Here is a 20,129-nt window from a genome sequence, read left to right as displayed (position 1 = left end):
GAAAATGCTCTGGTGGACACCCAGCAAAGCGTGTAGAGATCTATTTTCAGGTGTTTTACTGCTTTACAGTCATAAAAGATTAAAATATAAAGCTTAATAATGTGCAAAGTGGATTAAAAAATGCAAATCAAATCCTTATTTGCAATTAAAAGGTGGATTAAACTGAGGTTGCATCATAAACTGACAATGAACTTCCAGTAATGTTTGTCATTTAATCGAATTATCTTGTTTCCAAGTACTTTTTAATTTGGTTTGAACCATTGACACTCATGAATGCTTCAGGGTATAAACTGTTCCGGCCCGACCAACACCTACAGGAGGATTTGTCTCAGAAAAGGGTGTGTGAGTTTAAATGTGAACACACCCTGGATGTGTGAATGCACACGTCCTGGGTGGATGAATACAGTCATTGACCAAGTCTGTATGACTGAACTCAGCCTTTACTGGCATGTGAGTGTGTAGATGATATTTTGTAGGTTTTGTTTAGGGTGTGTGATGATGTAAACGTTGCTCATATTTTATATGTGAAATACAGATGTAAAGGTTACAACACAACGCTGTCCTCTGCACTTTGGACCTCAAAACTTTCCACCAGAAGGCATTAAAGAGGGTAAAAGGTGGATTAACACGCCATTATTCAACTTCACACGTTACCAGACATTACGCTTGAGCTTTTCTTGTGGGCTTTTGAGCGTATGTGTGTGTCTAAAGCCTATAATGATCCGCTGTGACGTGTGTGAATCTGCGTCTTTATGTGCTGATGCCAGCTGAGCGGCCACACCTGTTTGAGGAGAGCGAGGATGTAGAGGGGGAAGAGGCGCATGGACGCGGGGACGACAAGTCCGGACTGCTGCAGGTTCGACACGTTGCTCTTGTAGGCGCTCACCAGGTCCACCACGGCGTTCACCAGAGCGTCACGTGCGTCCGACAGGCTGGATGATACGGACCTGTCGATAGCTGGAATAGCAAGGACAGGATAAAGAACATTTGATTGCTTGTCATTGTTTTAATCCTTTCTGAACAGATATTTCATTTGACTAAAATTTTAGTGTGGAAAAAAGGCTGCAAGCAAAGGAAGACGTGATTCACATAGCAGCGAACATGATGTGTAAATTGAATACAGTTTGAATTACAACACACAAAACACCAGTGTAGTTCTTTAAGAACACAGTTTTCATAACAGCTTATGTCACTTATGATAGTCCAAGTGTGATGTATTTATTGTAATTATCAGGAACGTTCAACCAGTTTTCCAGGCCCAGTCCAAATCTGATACATGAAATATATTAAACCTGGGGTGTCAAACATGCGGTCTGTGGGCCAAAACCGGCCCTCCAGAGGGTCACAATCCGGCCCGTGGGATGACTTTGTAAAGTGTAAAAATTACAAAGAAGACATTCGGTGCAAAATATAAATTTGTAAAACTATAAATTTAAAATAATTTCTGGGCCAAGTTGTTTTAATTATGAAGTAAAATACTAGAATGCTCATTGTTCTTTTGCTGTTTTGTGTCTCATTTTTTAAATAATATTTTGTCTTGTTTTTGCAGTTTTTTTTCTGACTTGTCATTTGTCTCATGTTTTTGTTATTTTGTTTCTCGTTTTTGTCGTTTTGTGCTTCCTTTTTGTCTCTTTTGTGCTTTTTGTCTCATTTTTGTCATTTTGTTTTGGGTATTTTTTTGCACTAAAACAAAGGAAAAATTTGGAGTTGTCGTTATTTATAGGTTATGCTGTGATTTTACTTGTAAGGCCCACTTGAGATCAAACTGGGCTGAATGTGGCCCCTGAACTAAAACCATTTATTAGAGATATAGATACTGTAAAAACTGACCTTTAACTAATCATGTGTCACATGCTGGTCTGTAGGGAAAAATAACCAAATCAACTCTTAAACTAAGGATATTTCATCAAAGTCACTTTATTTCTGGCTTTTTTAAAATGAGAAAGTAGAACATATTTTTTAATAGATTCTGTTAGAAAAAATGTAAAATTCTGTGCTCCTCTCTACAACTGAGAAGCCATTAGCGACTAAACTGCGACCAACAGTCAAATGACACAAATTCAGAGCCCATTCAGCTGAAATGACAGCTACTTTTATACAGAGCGGAGAAGAGACAAGTGTGGCAGAAATTTAAAGATTGAGAGAAAAATAAAACATCAAATATCAAGAAAATAAATGCAGCACAGTTCAAAAACAGTATACGAGGGAGTACATAGATAAGGATACATTCAGCACGGTGAATTGTCTTTATCGAGTGAATGTGTGAATGAGTTTGTAAACATTGTAGAAATGTAAATGTAATGTAGTTTGTATGTAGTACAGAGAGCCACCACTTTTCCCAGTGTGAAGAAGCACCTGTGGGCACTTGGCAAATGTTGGGCGTCTTAATTTCACTTTTTTTAAAAATTTTTTTTCTAAAATATATAATCAAAGAAATCCAACATTTGTTTTTGCTTGTTTGACGACATTACAGCGTTGTCCACTTTCTGCTGGAACAAAAGATATTTTAACTTCTCTATAGTTCAAGCCATAGTTATGCTGTTTCCATAGAGGTGTAAGACTTTACAGTGCATTAAAAAAAAGGGTGTAGAATGAGGGAAAATGTGGCAGGAGCCAAAAACACTCTTGGAGTTAGAGAGTTAAACAGCAAAAGTGACAGAATTCATGAGAAAGAAAGAAGAAACATCAGATTTGTTAAGCTATTGCCAACCCATATGTTGTGAAATGCTATTTTATTTCTTCTAGCTGATGCTGTGCCCCTAAAATATGCTTGACTCAACCCTCATAGTGATCCTTGAGATTAGCTTGGGACATCGCTAATGTGTATTATATGGTACGTATTAAAAGGTCAACCATGACGAAGCTAAAGATTCATATTTCACGTGTGGGTGAAGTAGATTTAAGACAATGTGCTTAAAGAGGTGTGAAAGTTGGGCTTGTGTTTAGAGACTCACCCATGTTGGCTAACAGACAGGTGATTGCCTGGACGTCAGCTCCGGCATACACATCACTCAGCTGGTTGACCACCGGCAGACACAGAGTGTGGACCCTGATACGCCTCTTACCTGCAGGAATAGATCAACAAAAAATACCTGCATGAAGATTTGATTTTTTAATTCAATTGGAAAAGAAAAACTAACATGCAGCTTTCGAGATGTGAATCACGTATGATCTAAATAGACATGTCCACACCAGGAAGTCAGTCAACACAACTTGCAGCTCCTACTGCTGGTTGCTGGAGCAGTGTTTTACCCTTAAGCCTGGCAGGAGACACAATCTTTTATGTGTATACCTCTACTAGACGTGTAGAGCAGAGCAGCCTGGAAGCAGGCCAGCGACGAGTCCGCCAGAGAGTCTTCGATTGACATCTGGACAGCGAAGGCAGAGTCTGGGTTCACATTGGCCAGGGACAGCAGGTCAGTAGAGCGCACAAAGAAGTTCCCGTGGAACGTGTGAATGGATAAACCTGAGGGCCGGGAGAAAAGTTATGTTTAAAAAAAAATCAATGCATTGGAAAACTTCTAACACAAAAGAGCAAATTACACAGTGAACATCTGGAGTTTTGGTGGGAAAATCCAGTTACCTTTAGTGCATCGTATTCTCATGACGGCCTCAAAGCCGATCTTTCTGGTGAGGTAGCGCTCCAGATCCTTCTGGAACTTCTCCAGCTGAGCCGGGTTGTGGATGTAATGAAAGGAGGGGTAGTAGAAGACGCTGCCCGCTGAATACTTGGACATACATGCTGAAGAAGAAGACAGAGGAAAAAAAAAAAGGAACAGCATTAACTTGAAATTCCAGAAATGATTGTTGGAATTTAAAGGCATTAAATGCAAATGGGTGTGTTAATGTTCTGAAGGACATTTCATCACAACAAACACTCGTGTCCTGTTGGCTTGAAAGATCACTCTAAAATGTTTTATTAGTAACAAACATACTGAACACATCACTTAGTGGCGAAGTGAATTATGCTGCGGAGGTTTGAAAAAGCTCAGTGACATTTTTAAAATGAGTTCTTAATAATTTTTAAAAACGCATTAAAAAACAAAGAAAAACAAAAAAATCCCACCACAAACCAACCACCAAACAATAAACGTTGCAAAATACACAACTTAAAATATTTGGAATTTGTACAGGAATGCAATAGGAAATAATTAACATCTACAGATGAAACATGTACATTAAAAGTCTGTGTATAAAAGAGTGGGAAGGAAGGTTATCCAATTTCTGATTTTTCAATAACTGACAAGGGAGAAAGCCAATATCAGTGCCACATGTTGACTGCAAGAACATGTAGAGCAGAGGAAAATAGCAAAATACATTTTTCTCAATATCTGTATAAAAAAATCATCCAACATTTGATTAAACAGACAAAAAGAGGAACACAAGAGGTTGTTTATGAGTCACCTCTTAATAAATCTCTAGGTATGATGGCATAGCAGAGGTTTGAACTGTTGGAGGCAAACTAAGGTTGTGCTCTGATATCCATACTACCACACTATATAGTTCCCTTGAAAAATATTTAGTAGGCCCAAACGGACAGTATAAAAAATGCACTATGCCAAAAAAATAACGGGATGGTCACATTTTGCAGGATGCTTTTGGGTCAGTCTGACCCACAATCCAATTTTTTATGCTTTTTGGTGCAATTCAGACTTTCTGGTTGTTTGTTTGAATGTACAGCCATCAATGTGTGCAGAACAACACACTAAAACTCTTCCCTGCAGTGAGGTGTGAATGTTTGTGTTCTCACCTAATGAGGCGAGGTCGGCGTACTGCGAGCTGAGCAGGAAAAGATCCACTCCAATCTGTTGTCCTGAGCAGTCCAGTGCAAGTTTCTTATAGAAGTCTGTGGCTGGGCCAAGGTGCTGTACTCCCTGGAAAGGTAGCAAGAAATTACCAATAGATCCTCATATTGATCTCAAAATTGTGGGTAAGTTGGTGCTTTTGCATTAAAGGATTAAAATAAAGTAATAAAAGCATAATTCAGTTGTGGAATGAGTGTAAATCATTTGGCTGAGAGGTGTGTATTTTCTTTCATTTTCATGCCTTTTCAGCCTCAAAATCCTCCTGAAAGCTTATAAACCAACAGAAAGCCACTTTCCCAGTGCAAGAAGACATCTGCTCTTTGTTCACTTTATTCATGATTTTAGGAAATCGTTGCTGTGACTCCTTGGCAGTTTACTCAGATATAAGATGTATGATGATGAATATCAATAAATCTCAGTCCTGGGATGACAAAAACACACTTGGCTCACCATTGCGGTGTTCAGTTCCTGAGCTGAAATGTAAGAACCAACCGTAATGTTGTCATAAAAATGAGCTGTGGTGGGAATATAAATATAACAGAGCATATAAATGCCAGGACACTAGGTATAAATCCACATAGTAGTGACTGTTTGGCTATACTTCATCTGTCATATGGTTTGGTTTAGGCTTCATAAATAACAGGAAAGGTGGTGCAGCCATCATCGAGAAGTCCCATTCTATTTAAAAAGATTCATTGTAAAATGGTGAAAGATGGTGGCAACAAATTTGACACTTTGCATGAGGAATTGAAATGTTACCATCAGTGTATCACCAACCTTCGCACTCGAGCGCTGATTGGGGTCTTCTCTCGACTGCAGCGCCCCGGCACCCAGCGTCGGCAGCTGAGTCTGGAACACCGTGATGCGGCCGCCGGTCGGGGACATGAGCTTATAGGCGGCCTGTAAGGCAGGACCGAGGGCACTGTGGGTCTCCCTGGTCTGGCTGAACATCTCCGGTAGCGACGTCAGCAAGTCCTTCACCAGCTGGAGGAGGGAGGAGTAGTGACAGAACAGAAAGATGTTAAACATGTAAATTCTAGACCTGATTTACTATACTGTACATTTTATTTAACCTCATTTTTACGTTTGCTGCTTTTCCTTACGAAATTTTGCACAAATCTACTGCGTTTTTTCCATTTCACACTGTCTGACTGATCATGCGATGAAACTTAAAGTTGAATATCATCTGAAAAGGAGCAGGAAGAGAGGCAGAGGAGACGAGTGCAAGAACATGATGAGAACACAAATGACAAGTCTACCTCTTTGCTCTCCTTTAGGTTCACCATCAGACTGTCATGGGATGGGATAAAGACATCTGCAAGAAAAAAAGTGACGTTAAAACTAAAGAGCACATTGAAAATGATCTACCTTCTTTCAATTCAATTTCTAAGAGTAACAAACTGTTAAAAAACAAAAAAAAAAACAAAAACAGAAATAACTGTCCAATTTTAAACTTTTCAACAGCTTCTGGGAGAAAAACAGTTAAAAAAAAAAAAAAAAAAAACTGGCTTAAAATAATAACTAATCAAATTCCTGCAGTCTGTATGATCATACCAGTTCCTGTAAAAAAGAAAAATATTCTACACTCCTATATAATCCATTATTCACTCAGCTGAGACTTTTTGGCTGAACTACAGGCTGTGTTCACACAGAGCAGAGAGGAGATGATCAGAGAGACTGAGAGGGAAACGGAACAAATTGGATAAATAAAATAACTGCTGCACAGCTCAAAAACAGTGAACGGTGGAGTGAGCTGTCAGCAAGTTGTTAGAATATACACTCATGAACTATCTTTCTGGGGTCGATGGGGAGAGTAGTGGGGAAGACGCCTACTTTGTAGAGGTTGTAAAAATGTAAACAGGCAAAATAAAAGTCAAATATTCCATCTATAGCATGTGGAACCTCTTTTCTAACACCTGTGGGCACTTATAAAAACATTGTACACATTGATTCCAGTTTTTTCAGCTCACGAGAAACAAATAATCAAAGCAATAAGAAGAGATTTGTCTTATATTTTTTGTCTTTTTTTTTTTTTTTTTTTAAAAACAATTTATGGAATTATAACTATATGGCACTGCATAGAATATATTTTTGAATTCCCTCTACTTCTACTCGTAGTTGTGATGTTTCCATGGATGTGCAGGACTTTAGACCCAGAAACAGCCTGGAGCTCAGGAGGGGTAAAAATGATGTAACTTCTGTCTACAGAATTGATTTCAATTATCAAAAAACAAAAACATAAGTAAGTAAACAGTCTTGTCAAGTGTCCTGATTATTAGCTTTTGCCTTGCAGCTAGAAGATCCTCGGTTTGAGTCCCCACCTTACTGGGACCTTTCATGGATTTTGCATCTTCTCGTTGTGTATGTGTGGGTTTTTCCTCCCACAGTCCAAAAACATGCTGAGGTTAATTGGGAACTCTAAATTGTCCGTAGGTGTGAATGTGAGTGTGATTGTCTCTATATGTAGCCCTGTGATAGACTGGCGACCTTTCCAGGGCGTCTCCTGCCTTCGTCCTAAGTCAGCTGGGACAGACTCCAGCCACCTGCGATCCAAACGAGGATTAAGCGGTGTAAAGATAATGGATCGATGTTGGGTGGATTGCTGTGGAAACTGCTGCCACTTACAACTGGTAAAAGAGCAGAGAGTCCTTTCCCTAATGGAGTGAACAGACGTACCGTCAATGTCCGACACGACCAGCATCTGCGGCTGAGACAGACCCTCTTGGAGGTTATAAAAGTGGATGGTGCTGTCAAAGGTGAGGAAGCCCACCCTGGTGCGCATATCCCCCGGCAACCTGAAGCACATAAACTCTGTGAGCACTAGTTTAGATGGAAAACGGCAAGAAAAAAACCATACCATCTGGCAAATTCACACAGCAGCTGCGTTTGTATTCAACTGTGAAAATAATCAGCACTTACTTGGTCAGGTTCTCAAGAAGTGATTCACAGAAGTACTTCAGGTATCCTGCTTCTACAGCATTGTGAGAAACGTCGAGCACAAACAGGTAGACCGCCGGCTGAGGAGGCCGCAACTGAACACACAGAAGACAGGAATGTAAATAAGCAGGCTGAATGCAAGAATGTCTGTATTTTTACAATATTTAAGGAATCACCTCACATATGTGAGAGTACATGTCTGTGGTCTAAAGTGTTCTAAAGTGTAGACTCTTGGTCTACAAAGCACTGAATGGTCTTGGACCTGGACTTATTAGCTCCATATGAAGCATCCAGATCCCTCAGGTCATCAGGGACAGGTTTACTGTGTGTTCCCAGAACTAGAAGCAAGACTAGAGAAGCAGCATTCAGCTATTATGCTCCTCACCTATGGAACAAACTGCCTGAACACCTGAGGTCTGAGGAAACCGTCAGCTCTTCTAAATCAAGCCTGAAAACCACATTGTTTACTGCAGTTTTCTCATAGATGCTCAATCTATTTTCTTGACTTTTAATGCACTTTAATTGCTTAATTATGTTTTATTCCTATGATTTTAATATCTACCTTTAAATCATTTTTGTAATTAATTTTAAAGTTCTGTGATGAATGTATTTCTTTGCCATTGCAAAGCACCTTGAATTGCCTTGTGCATAAATTGTGCTTTACAAATAAACATGCCTTGCCTTCATATTGCAGCAATAACACCACACTGCCCTCTACTGGACAAACTCTCACGATGCATGTGAGAAGGATGTGGGACATGTTACCATGTAGTCTGATGAGGCAATGAACTCCACTGTAGAGTTTTGGACCTCTGGCCTCTTGTGTGGTTCTCCATACGACCTGGTGACTGGGTTGTACATAAACTCATCTGGAACTGAACAAGACAGAAAAAAAAATTACATTCTTTACACATTACATGTTGCATTTTATATTTTTGTCGTTGTTTATTTTTATTTACTGCATATTCTTGCTTATTTATCTGTATTTGTGGTGGTGGGAACTGTACTCTTTCTGCTCTAACAACCAAATTTCCCCTTGGGGATTAATAAAGTATTTCTATTCTACTCTATTCTGTTCTATTCGGTATGACTGCTGCAAGTCTAAGTAAAACACAAAATGGTGAAATATTAAAGTAATCAGAGGGCTGCAAGCACAAAAAGTCAACAATATTACTTCCTGAGTAACATCTGACTGGACTCATACCATCGTTGACCCGATAACACAGGTTGCACTTCCACCTGCGCTGGTCCAGGAAGGTGACAAATGGGTTGATGTAGGTGCGACAGGAGCGACAGCGCACTATTGTGTTCGATGTGATCACCGGTAACTGCTGCAGAAGGTAAGGGGAAAACAGGTTCGAGAAAGATGAAGTGACTTCTAAGAGAAAAATGCAAAATGTGTCTTAATAATTCAATATTGTACATTTTTTGGGTCTTTCGCCTCCTTTTCCAACAATCCCATGACCTTTTCAAAACATTCCTGAATTTGTGCCTCAGCGGATGATTAAAGAGGGCTTTGTTTCCTTTTTCTGGGGAATGTGGTTGAACGAATCTTTGCGGTCCTTTGACCCAATTTTCTGTTTCTATCTGTGCATATGACTGTTCTGATGGTGCACCAGGGTTAGCTGTACTGATAATCAATTTATTGCTGCAGTAGTTACACTATCATTCACAAGTTTGGGGTTAACCAGACAATTTCATGTTTTCCATGAAAACTCACACTTTTATCCATGTGCTAACATAACTGCACAAGGGTTTTCTAATCATCAATGAGCCTTTCAGCACCATCAGCTAACACAATGTAGCATTAGAACACAGGAGTGATGGTTGCTGGAAATGCTCCTCTGCACCCCTATGGAGATATTACATTAAATAGCAGCTGTTTCCAGCTAGAATAGTCATTTACCACATTAACAATGTCTAGACTGTATTTCTGATTCATTTAATGTTATCTTCACTGAAACAGACAACTTTTCTTTCAAAAATAAGGACATTTCTAACCCCAAACTTTTGAATTGTAGAAATCTCACATTGAATTAAAATTTTGTTTCATGTGTTGCACAAAACAAGACACTTGGATTTACATTACTTGTGATCTGTGTGAAATTATGAAAAATTGGCACTTTTTCTTGTTTTAGTTAGGGCTGCAGCTAACAATTATTTTCACCGATTAGGAATCTGTTGACTATTTTCTTGATTAGTTGTTTGGCCCACATAATGTTGATCAATGTTTTCCAAATCGCAAGATGGCATCACATCAAAATGTCAATCAAAGATATTCATTTTACTGTTGTAGAGGAGGAAAGACACCAGAAAACATTACAAGTTAAGAAATCAGAAAGCAATTCATTTACCATTTGACAGCTAGTTAATTAATCATTGCAGCTCTAAGGTTAGGGTTATTGTATTTTCTTCCGTTACAGATGGATTTAAATGTACTCTTAACAGTTAATTCTAGCCTGCTACATTGTTAGAATAAAACAGGCCAGTTAAACAATGACTTCCTGTAAGGCTACATTCTGAGTTTTATAACCATTTGAACGGTGTTAACTTCCTGCACTGCTTTTCCTGAGGTATCCCTGCTCTCTGTCAGCTCATACCCTCTGACAAGACGCCACCTAACACCTCTATAAATACAATCATCTATCTCCTCTGCACTTCATCTTTATCATTCTGCTCCTCCCGCTGTCACTGCATCTGCACATTGTCTACAAAACACTTGATTCAGTGGACAAAGACGATAATATGGTAAATAATATTGTGTTTTACTCCCCGGGTCCAGTTGTGTAGTGAAATATTACTAACATAATAATCACCGACTGTTTTATGAAAACAAATGATTCTGCACTGCTGGTTGATGTAAGTTTGGAATTTTACAGAATAAACCACAACTGTTTGCTAAGAAAAAGTGCTAAATGATAGGAAAAAAAAGAAAATATCCGCAAATCTGCAATGCAAGTGTTTCATGGAACAGCAATATTAGTGTCTTCAGTTTCTGAAACAGTGAAAATAACAGTTTTAACAAAATGCAGAAAAAAAACAATGTAAAAGTTCAAAGCTTCTCAATCAGCCACAAAGTACTTCACGAATCTCTTTTAGTCACATCTAAATATAAAAATGTAAACAGATTAATTCATCTTCAAGAGCAAAATCTATCTAAAAAAAGAGCTCTGTCTCTGCATGTTTCACTGTGTTTATGGGGGTTCTTCTGGGGGTCGGGTCATACCTGTAGATCTCTGAAGGGGTGCAGGAGGAGCCCCAGAGGGAGTCTGGCCTTGTTGAGTAAAGCCTGGGTCTGGGGGATGCTGGTCAGGGTACACCTGAAAGTCCTGATTAGCACAGGGGAAATGAAGACAGAGGGCGAATTAGAAAACATATCTATGCATTAAATGATGAGATGAGAGATACAGGGTAAGCATGAGAGAAATAAATGCTCCAAATAGCAAAAAATGGAGATCAAAAACACACATGAGGAAATATCCTTATATTATCATATATTTACACATTTTATGTCCTATTTAAAGGGATTATTATCATCATTTTAATATTGTTATGAGTTGCCCTTAATTGGTGGTAAACAGTGAAACAAAATAGCTGTGTGTGGTAAAAGCACGTCCCGCTAGCTAACTGCCTACACTTGACTTACTGCGGACTGCAGTTGACCTTCTTAAGATCGGAGCTGACGTTGGGTTCAGGGGGCTCCAAGGGCCGCGGGGGCAGCAGGTTCCTCTCCTGCAGCAGGTTGACGGGCCTCAGCGCCTCCACCTCCAGCTCAGGAACCCCGCTCAGCCCACCGAGGGCGGCAGACAGCTGGGAGAGGTTGGGGAATGGCTGCAGAGAAGGAAGAAATGCAAAGAAATAGTGACTTTTTCACTCCTCAACGACTGCAGGAACGAGCATCTGCTGAGAGTGAGGATGAGAGATTCAAACAGTAACTGAATTTACTACCAAAATGCAACAGTGAAGACATTTTTTTTTTTTTTTTTTTTTATAGAAAAGATTAAGATGCCTTTAGTGTGAATGGATGTAAAAATACAATGAAATCATGTTGGCATTCTCTTACAGTAGCAGCATGAGTCATGGGGAATATAAGAATATATATATACTACCATTCAAAAGTTTGGGGTCACTTACAAATGTCCACATTTTTGAAAGAAAGCAGTTTCTTAAATTTTTTTTCAATGAAAATAATATTGAACAAATCAGAAATAGAGTCTAGACATTGTTAATGTGGTAAATGACTATTCTAGCTGGAAACAGCTGATTTTTTAATGGAAAATCTACATAGGGGTACAGAGGAATATTTCCACCAACCATCACTCCTGTGTTCTAAAAACCTTGTGCAATTATGTTAGCCATGATTAAAAGTGTGAGTTTTCTTGGAAAACATAAAATTGTCTGGGTGACCCCAAACTTTTGAACGGTATGGGTATATAGATAAAATGTAATAAAAACAGAGGTATGTACACAAATAACAGCAGGAGTGCAATGAAGAGTATTTGTTTTTGTTTTTTTTGCACTAATTTCATCACAAAACATTAATTTCAAACCCCATAAATGTTTATTTACTTTGCAGCTTAAGAAATAATTCAATGATCAAAAGTATTCCTGATTAATTTTCCATCACCTCTAGCATTCAAATTTAACACACCGTATTATTAGCAGAGATTAAATATATTATTCTGCTCACAATAAACAAGTGAATCCACAAGAACGTGATGCATCACTGAACGCTTCCCAACAGTTTTGTTCAAGCTGTGGCCTCACCTTGGAGTACTGCTGGTAGCTTGACTGCCCGTACAGGTCGTGGGAAGGTGAGGCATCCGTGTGGGAGGCTGGTCCCTGCTGATAGGCTGACTGCATGCTGGGGTAACCATAGCTACCATAAGGAGGAGCCTGGTTGGTCATATCATTAGAGGGTGGCATGGAATCTGGACAATAGACAGATTAGCGTTAGACAAATGTGGTGCACGTTAAAAACATAGAAATGTACTTCAGTGTAGCTGTGAAGCTTGTTTTAGAAATGAGATATTTAGGCCTCAGAGATGTTCACATAATTAAAGACGTGAACCACATCACCTTTGAGGAAAGCACAATTGACAAGAAGAAAAGATATTAAATGACTTTCTTTCCTTAAGGGATCTTCAAATACTTCGGTTTAAGGAAGACATCAGCTTGTGATGTTTAGGGAGGCTGTTTTTGTGTGATGTTTGTCCAACTTTCTATGAACCTGCTTTGATAACTTCTATTTTTGTCATCCAATACTTGACAAGATGGTCCCTGTGCCCAGTTACATGATAAAAGAGTTGTAAAACTGTGACACTGCTACACAGGCCTAACTATATACATTGGCCAGGTCAACAAAACAATGGTTTATAATCAAGTGTGATGCTGTTAAAATGATAACATCTCGAGTAAACAGCCTTATGGTTGTTTTAATATACCAATGATTAGGGTCAGCTGTGTGATAATGGAGGGGAACAGTGTTTTGAAGAAGGTGGAACTGGGTGAAAGAGAGAAAGGTAATAGCTGAGGGAATCTGTGGGAGACCTGGGATACCTCACTGAGCACAGAGAACTAAAACTGGAGGGAAACAGCTGCAAGCTCGACTTGCTGGGGAAAGAGGCTGAGCACAGCGGGGTGTACCAAACCATTGACATTGTTCCCTTTTTTAGTTTCAGACAGATTTTGTTTTTTGTGTGTGTGTGTTTTTGCAGCTAACCTGGGGAATATGCTTTGTTCTTTTGGCTGGATTATTCTGAGGATTTCTGAGAGTTTTTGGCCGACTATTATTGACTGGAATAACTTTTTTCCACACCTGTGAGCAGTGGTCACACGAAAAGGAACAGACTGGGACACTGTGAATCATGGACTGTCTGTAAAATAAGAGTCTGACTTTGAAAATGTTTACTTCAGTTGACCCGGTCATTAGTGGTTTACAAAAACATGAAGGAAAATCACATTTTACTTGTGTATTTGCTATTAATCAACACACAAATAGATCAATGACCAATTGTATTTTGCAAGAGGTACAAGGTATAAACTACTGTATACAAAAAAAAAAAACAAGAAATTCTGGCCATCTTGTCTTCAGAGAAGCTTAAATAACACAAACAAAAACAATACAGAAACAAATGTGGACTTGTCCGAGGGCTGTAGCTAGATGCCAGTGTGTGCCGTCTGTCCTGTAGTCTCACTTTGCTAGCCTATTCTTTAGAACATAACTGTCTGGCTGTACCTCAGAATCATTCTGGTATAGGTAGAAAAGATGCCCTGGATTGTCTGTATTTTTTTTCTTCTAAATCAATCACAATCATTGTAGGGGAAGCTGAGTGAAGGACGCTACTTCATCAAAATAGTGACTAGTGGAATTGTTTTGATGGAACATTTGCATGCAGGCACTGCAATCAAATGTCTGTCCTTTAACCTGTCTTTACCGGCACAGTGTTTTGCATGGAAAAGTTCTTTGGCCTCCTATTTCTCATTGTCCTGAATGCACTGGGGAAGCTGTCACATGAGCGGTGAGATTAAATGAAATAAATCTAGGATGCTTTTTGCAACATGAGTCATCGTCAACTATGATACAAGGTGCAATCAAAATGTTCTGGGATGTTCTTCCTTCCCAAAACTAAATTCTAGTTGAAGGGTCACCGTTTAGACACAGTGGAGTAGATCAAGTGCTCATTGCAGATGGTGCTTGACGTTAGATTCCAGAGAGTGTTTAAAAATGTGACAGCAGCACTGGGAGAGCTGCATTATGGCACAAAGAGGCTACTTTGAACAGGATGGCAACCAACTTCAAGCCTGGTACAGTTTTTGTTTTTTATAGGTGCATTCTCAATACGTTTTGTTTGCACTTTGTGCACTACAGGAGATCAACACATGCCTGGCGCTCATTTTTGCTCCAGGCGCTCCACATCTTTTCATTTTGGGCTAATTTATGAATGAATGAATGAATGTTTTAATTTCAGACCGGAGAAAAAAAAGCCACAAAAACAAATCAATATATTCAAAACAACAACAAAACAAAGCAAAAAATAATGACCCAACATATACAAAAAGGAACAGCACAGAGCATAAGCTTACATAATCCTACCCCTTCTCCATCTCGACCATCAGTCTCTCAGTACTCCACTTCCATAGTTATTTACGTATATATTCACAAATAAAATAGAAATAAATTATATAAACAAGCAAATATTAAATAATTAGTGAGTGCCAAAGCCTCTCCTTCCTTGTGAAAACCATATTTTTGTACTGCTTTTTAAACTGGGTTGTACTTGGACATTGCTCCAATCTGTTCCATAACCTCACTCCACATACTGAAAGACAAAAGGACTTAAGTGTTATTGTTTTAATTTTATTGCTGAGATTGTGTAGTCTGAAGCAGACATTATGTTTGTTGTTTTTTTGTAAAAGTTCTTTGAATGCTTCATAACTATGTTGGATCATGTACACAATCTGTATCCAGAATGCAACAAGATACATTTTCAAAGAGGAGACATCTAAAAAAAGTTTATTCTATAAATGCTGAATTAATGTGCATTAGTGCAGATTTAGTTTTGCACTTCCCGTATATAAAAGTTACAAACACAATATATACATATAGTGAGGTGGAAATGTTGTTATAACCTATAAATTACCTAGCTGCATGTAGTCTGGTTGTAAATTTTAAAGTGAGTCGCTCTCAATAAGAGGAGCCACATATGCAGCGTGTTCGTACTGAAGCGGTACCTGGATAACTGCCGCCTTCTAAGGAATCGTAGCTGTTGGGCACCGGAGAGGCACTGCCAGTAGTGGAAGAGGAGGTGTCGCCACCTAAGAGAGGCAGAGATAAAGAAATAAACACAGAAAAGATTAAAAATTAAGATTAAAAGACAACAAGAGAGAATGAACAATGGGATTCATATGGTGAAACAAAGACTAATGGATTACAAAAGATGTTAAGAAAGAGGAAAGGCTGGAGAGAACGAAGAGCAGCAGCCATAAATGAAGTCGATGAAGAATGAAAAAAGGAAGGAGGATCATGATAAAAACGAAACCAGCAGAAAACAGCTAAAGACAAAACATTAAAGAGAAAGACAAGCAGCTTTCTTGTTTATTTCATGAAATGTGCTTTGCTTAGAGTCCCTCAGGCCTCGGACCAAGAGTGAGAGGGAGGAGGCAGAGTGACCGCTGGAGAGAAAACATGAAAAGGATGCACTTAAGTCTTGAACAAGTGCGTGTACAGACGTCGCTTTGTGGGGAGTACAGGCCTCTAAGGATAGGAAATGTGGAGGGAAAGGCAAAAGACTACAAGGATAGCGTGACAGCCTGACAGTCCACAATCCTTGCCATAATGGTTTACAAACAGTAACAACTGGTGGACTAACCAAAAAGAAAATATTTGTTCCTAAAATGCAAGGGTTTGTCCTGCATAGTGAATGTTTTGGTGGGCCCCAAAGACATTTTAGTGAGCAACTGGGAAAGAAACAGCACAGTTTTGTTATGTGGGGTTTTATTCACTTTAACATGAGACATTTTGTTTATCAAATGGTCAGAATTAGCAGGAAAATGTGTAGCTTTTTGTCAAATAAGGTAACAGACTCTTTGCTTTTGCTGCCTGTTTACTGGAGCATATCCCAGCTGACTTAGGGCAAAGGCAGACTGGACAGGTCACCAATCTATCACAGAGCTACACATTGAGACATTCACACCTACAGGCAATTTAGAATCACCAATTAAACTCAGCATGTTTTTGGACTGTGGGAGGAAGCCAGAGTGCCCAGAGAAAACCCACGTATGCACAGGAAGAACACGCAAACTCATGCAGAAAGGTCCCAGGCCGGGATGCGAACCGGTGACCTTTCTGCTGCAAGGCAACAGAGCTAACCACCGAGCACCATGCAGCCCTGCTTACTGATCATGAATATTGTCCTTCACAGATATCTCTGAAAGGCCAATTTTGAAGCAGGAAAACCCCATAGAGTGAGTACATAGGCAGAAATTGTTTGGATCATGGAACATTTTAAATGGAAGTTACATCCCATTGTGGTGCAACAGTTATGTTTCTGGGCAACTGATCAGAAGGCCAGAGGATCAAACCCCAATGCTGCCCGAGCAAGGCCCTTAACACTTCCTGCTCCAAGGGCACTGTACCATGACTGACCCTGCACTCTGACCCCAATTGGGATATGCGAAAACAAAATTTCACAATACTGTAAAATGTATTTGTGACAAATAAAGGCTTCTTCTTCTTGTACCACAGTTGGTCATGATGTAATTTTTAATTTTTCTTAGCAAAGTATAACCAGTGGTTGTGTATAAATATCATTTTTATAAGTAACTGTGGTTGTATCTTTATCTGCAACAGTTCAAATCAGACCTTTGCTGCATGTCATTAAATAATGGATAGATTTTCCGAAAGGATTACACGGGCAGAATATTTGAATGAGCCCATTAATCCGTGTGTGCCAAAAGGAGGGATCAACAGCAGCAAACCAGCAGCAAAGCGACAGGCCTCGGGCAGAGAGCTCATTGGACAGGACACGATCCAATTATCTCCGACTTAATCAGAACAGCAGACTCCTGGATTATGTGCTCTGGAGGAGGAGGACACCAGGACGGCTAAAGCCTTCTTCTTCTTCCTCCTCCTCCTCCAAGATTCTTCTGATGCCTCCTCCTCTTCTCTTGTGTGCTTTCAGCTCCTTCATGAATGAAGGGGGAGGCGCCTCGACTAAAACGACTCTGTTCTCAGAAAGTGTTTGTTTACAGCACATTTACAGCTGCTCTTCAAAGTTTTAATCATAAGTCCACTCTGTTTTCCCACCAAGCTGCTGCCAACCCCTCTGATTACTGATCATCAAGACTTCATTCATGCTGCGGCCGACAGTGTCTCCGCTCTAATCCGTTGCTCAGTAAACAACAACAATCTAAGCTCTAGATTTTACTCAGTCCAAACTTGACACAACAGTTCTTTTTTTTTTTAAAAATGAATATTACTACAAACAACTACTACAAGGGTTGCTTTTCAGATTTTATCAAGATAAAAGTAAAAATAGAAATTAAAAGCCATGAAAATGTATGTATTTAGTTGGTGATATTTACTACTTCTACTTTGTTGATTTTACAAAGCAAAACAAAACAAAGCATATGCAAAACAATACTAGAATTGATCATTTCCCCAAACAAAAACAGTAAATACACGCCTAAATTGCGATTGTAATAATAGGGATAATAGGGAATTATTGTCCTACTATAGTTTAATTCTATGTGGCTTCAAGCACATTTTAGTCAAAATTTAAATTTGTTTCGGAATTTGTTTGATCTCAAAAGGTTTGTCTAATATTGGTCAGCAACCAACAATCATTGGTTATATTTTTTATATAATCCTATATTTCAGTCTCTTTCTTAACTAATCAAAAACATGGGTGAAAAGATTAATTATGTAATTGACATATAGGTCTTCTTTGTGCAACCAAAGTCTAAAAACTAAGCAAAAAGTATTTGCTTTTATTCTTTCTAAATTACTTATATAATTAAAAGTTCAAAATAATTTCTTATATATTTTCTGTTGAGGACTGATCGACTGTTTGATTAATTGACACATGCAGTACATGGTTCTCTGCATTAAATATCAGTGTTATTATGTACACTACCGTTTAAAAGTTTGTGGTCACCCAGACAATTTCACTTCTACCATGAAAACTCACAGTTTCATTCACATGCTAACATAACTGCACAAGGGTTTTCTAATCATCCATTAGCTAACACAATGTAGCATTAGAACACAGGAGTGATGGTTGCTGGAAATGTTCCTCTGTACCCCTATGGAGATATTCCATTAAAAATCATCTGTTTCCAGCTAGAGTAGTCATTTAGCACATTAACAATGTCTAGACTGGATTTCTGATTAGTCTAATGTTATCTTCATTGAAAGAACTGCCTTTCTTTCAAAAATAAGGACATTTCTAAGTGACCCCAAACTTTTGAATGGTCGTGTATATATAACTTTGATCATGATGTTGACTGATGAGCACGGCTTCCAGAAATCAACACCTGATAAATTGCTGCTCCGGAGAATCGGAGCAATTGCGAGGGACAAACCGAAAGCTGAATCACGTTTCTCATTTCATTAAGAGATGTGCTAATGACTGGTAACAGAGCTGCCTTCTCACGAGAGAGCAGGAGAGTCAGCAAACACGGAAAGCCTGGACCTGCCGGCAGGGGAGTGGCTATATTTAAACACCTGTTAACCTCTGGATGATGACACAGCTCCTGAGGGATGCTCACAAGCAGAACACCTGAGTGGTGCAGAACATGATAGGAGACTGATTAAACACAGCATTGTGTCATTTCATTCAAATTGCATTAAGTTCTAAAGTAGTTAAGGGTCAAAATACTGGTGTTATATATTGATATTAAAATACCAATATTAAAATATATTTTCATGCAGCTGTTGATGCTTTCATTGAGATTGTTTCAATCTATTTTTATTACTTCACCAAGGAACGCGGCAGAGTTATGCGACGATTGGCGTACGTTTGTCAGTCTGTTCACATTACTCAAAAATGAACTAATGGATTTGGATGAAATTTTCAGGGAAGGTCAGAAATGACACAAGGACCAATTGATTAGACTTTAGTAGTGATGCAGCTTATAGTCTAGATCCATGGATTTGTTAAAGATTTCTGTATCATTGTGAGATAGCGTCACGGCGTCACGGTAACCATGACAACAGGTGAACACTACGCCAGCTGCCTGCTGACGATCACATGAATGTGATCCTACTACAAATCCACCGCTGTGGACTTATCAGGACTTATCCGTCAGAAATCATACAAGGACTGAGCAGCCTTGGCGGAGGACTGTCCTCTCTGAGTGCTTTTCTTGTTGCTTAATGAAATAATTCTTCATTTAGTCCAGTTGTGGGCTAATAGTGGCTCAGGGACCAAATCCAGCCTTGCCACAGAAATAGAAAGTTTCTTTAACCCTTTGATGCATAACATGGGTCAAAAACGACCCAAATCCAATGGAAAAAGGGTATCTCCTAATGTGGTCTACGCATCAAAGGGTTAAAGTTTTTTTTTTTTTTCATAGTTTGCATCTAATATTTGGCATAATACTTTCCAAATCTACTCCAACAACAATGTAAACTCAAGGCCTATGATATCCCAAGAAATACGACCTTGTTACATCTAAAATTAGTCAGTAATTTACATCACACACACAGACAAGTGAGGGTTGAACAGAAATGTAAGTCCTAGTTGTAGAGGACAATTTGATGGGGTTAGGGTATTTGCAGGCATTTTTGTCTGATTTTGTTGATTCATTTCCTCTGAATCGCCTACTTTTGTTAGAACAAAACTAGAGATGGCCACTAACATCAGCCCACTGATATTATTGGCC

At 39.0% G+C, this 20,129-nt stretch overlaps 1 protein-coding gene across 3 annotated transcripts in view; it reads right to left on the bottom strand.

Moving 5' to 3' along the window:
- sec24b (SEC24 homolog B, COPII coat complex component) overlaps window positions 1–20,129 on the bottom strand; it is a 51,919-nt gene that overhangs the window by 24,420 nt on the left and 7,370 nt on the right. For all 3 annotated transcript variants that reach the window (XR_004848578.2, XM_023285332.3, XM_023285333.3), the window contains 15 exons: window positions 15,477–15,560; window positions 12,510–12,673; window positions 11,389–11,573; window positions 10,969–11,071; window positions 8,947–9,073; window positions 8,508–8,617; window positions 7,725–7,837; window positions 7,482–7,600; window positions 6,065–6,120; window positions 5,583–5,789; window positions 4,751–4,874; window positions 3,584–3,742; window positions 3,293–3,466; window positions 2,955–3,065; window positions 782–957 (listed from right to left, as the gene is read on the bottom strand). Coding sequence is in view for 2 of the 3 variants with exons in the window: in XM_023285332.3 (XP_023141100.1) it covers window positions 782–957; window positions 2,955–3,065; window positions 3,293–3,466; window positions 3,584–3,742; window positions 4,751–4,874; window positions 5,583–5,789; window positions 6,065–6,120; window positions 7,482–7,600; window positions 7,725–7,837; window positions 8,508–8,617; window positions 8,947–9,073; window positions 10,969–11,071; window positions 11,389–11,573; window positions 12,510–12,673; window positions 15,477–15,560 (2,012 nt within the window). In the remaining variant the exon portion in view is untranslated. The remainder of the gene's footprint in view (window positions 1–781; window positions 958–2,954; window positions 3,066–3,292; window positions 3,467–3,583; window positions 3,743–4,750; window positions 4,875–5,582; window positions 5,790–6,064; window positions 6,121–7,481; window positions 7,601–7,724; window positions 7,838–8,507; window positions 8,618–8,946; window positions 9,074–10,968; window positions 11,072–11,388; window positions 11,574–12,509; window positions 12,674–15,476; window positions 15,561–20,129) is intronic.

This window comes from Amphiprion ocellaris, chromosome 13, assembly GCF_022539595.1.
Source record: "Amphiprion ocellaris isolate individual 3 ecotype Okinawa chromosome 13, ASM2253959v1, whole genome shotgun sequence".
In the NCBI taxonomy this organism is placed as follows: domain Eukaryota; kingdom Metazoa; phylum Chordata; class Actinopteri; family Pomacentridae; genus Amphiprion; species Amphiprion ocellaris.
This window is presented reverse-complemented; position numbering and strand designations above follow the sequence as displayed.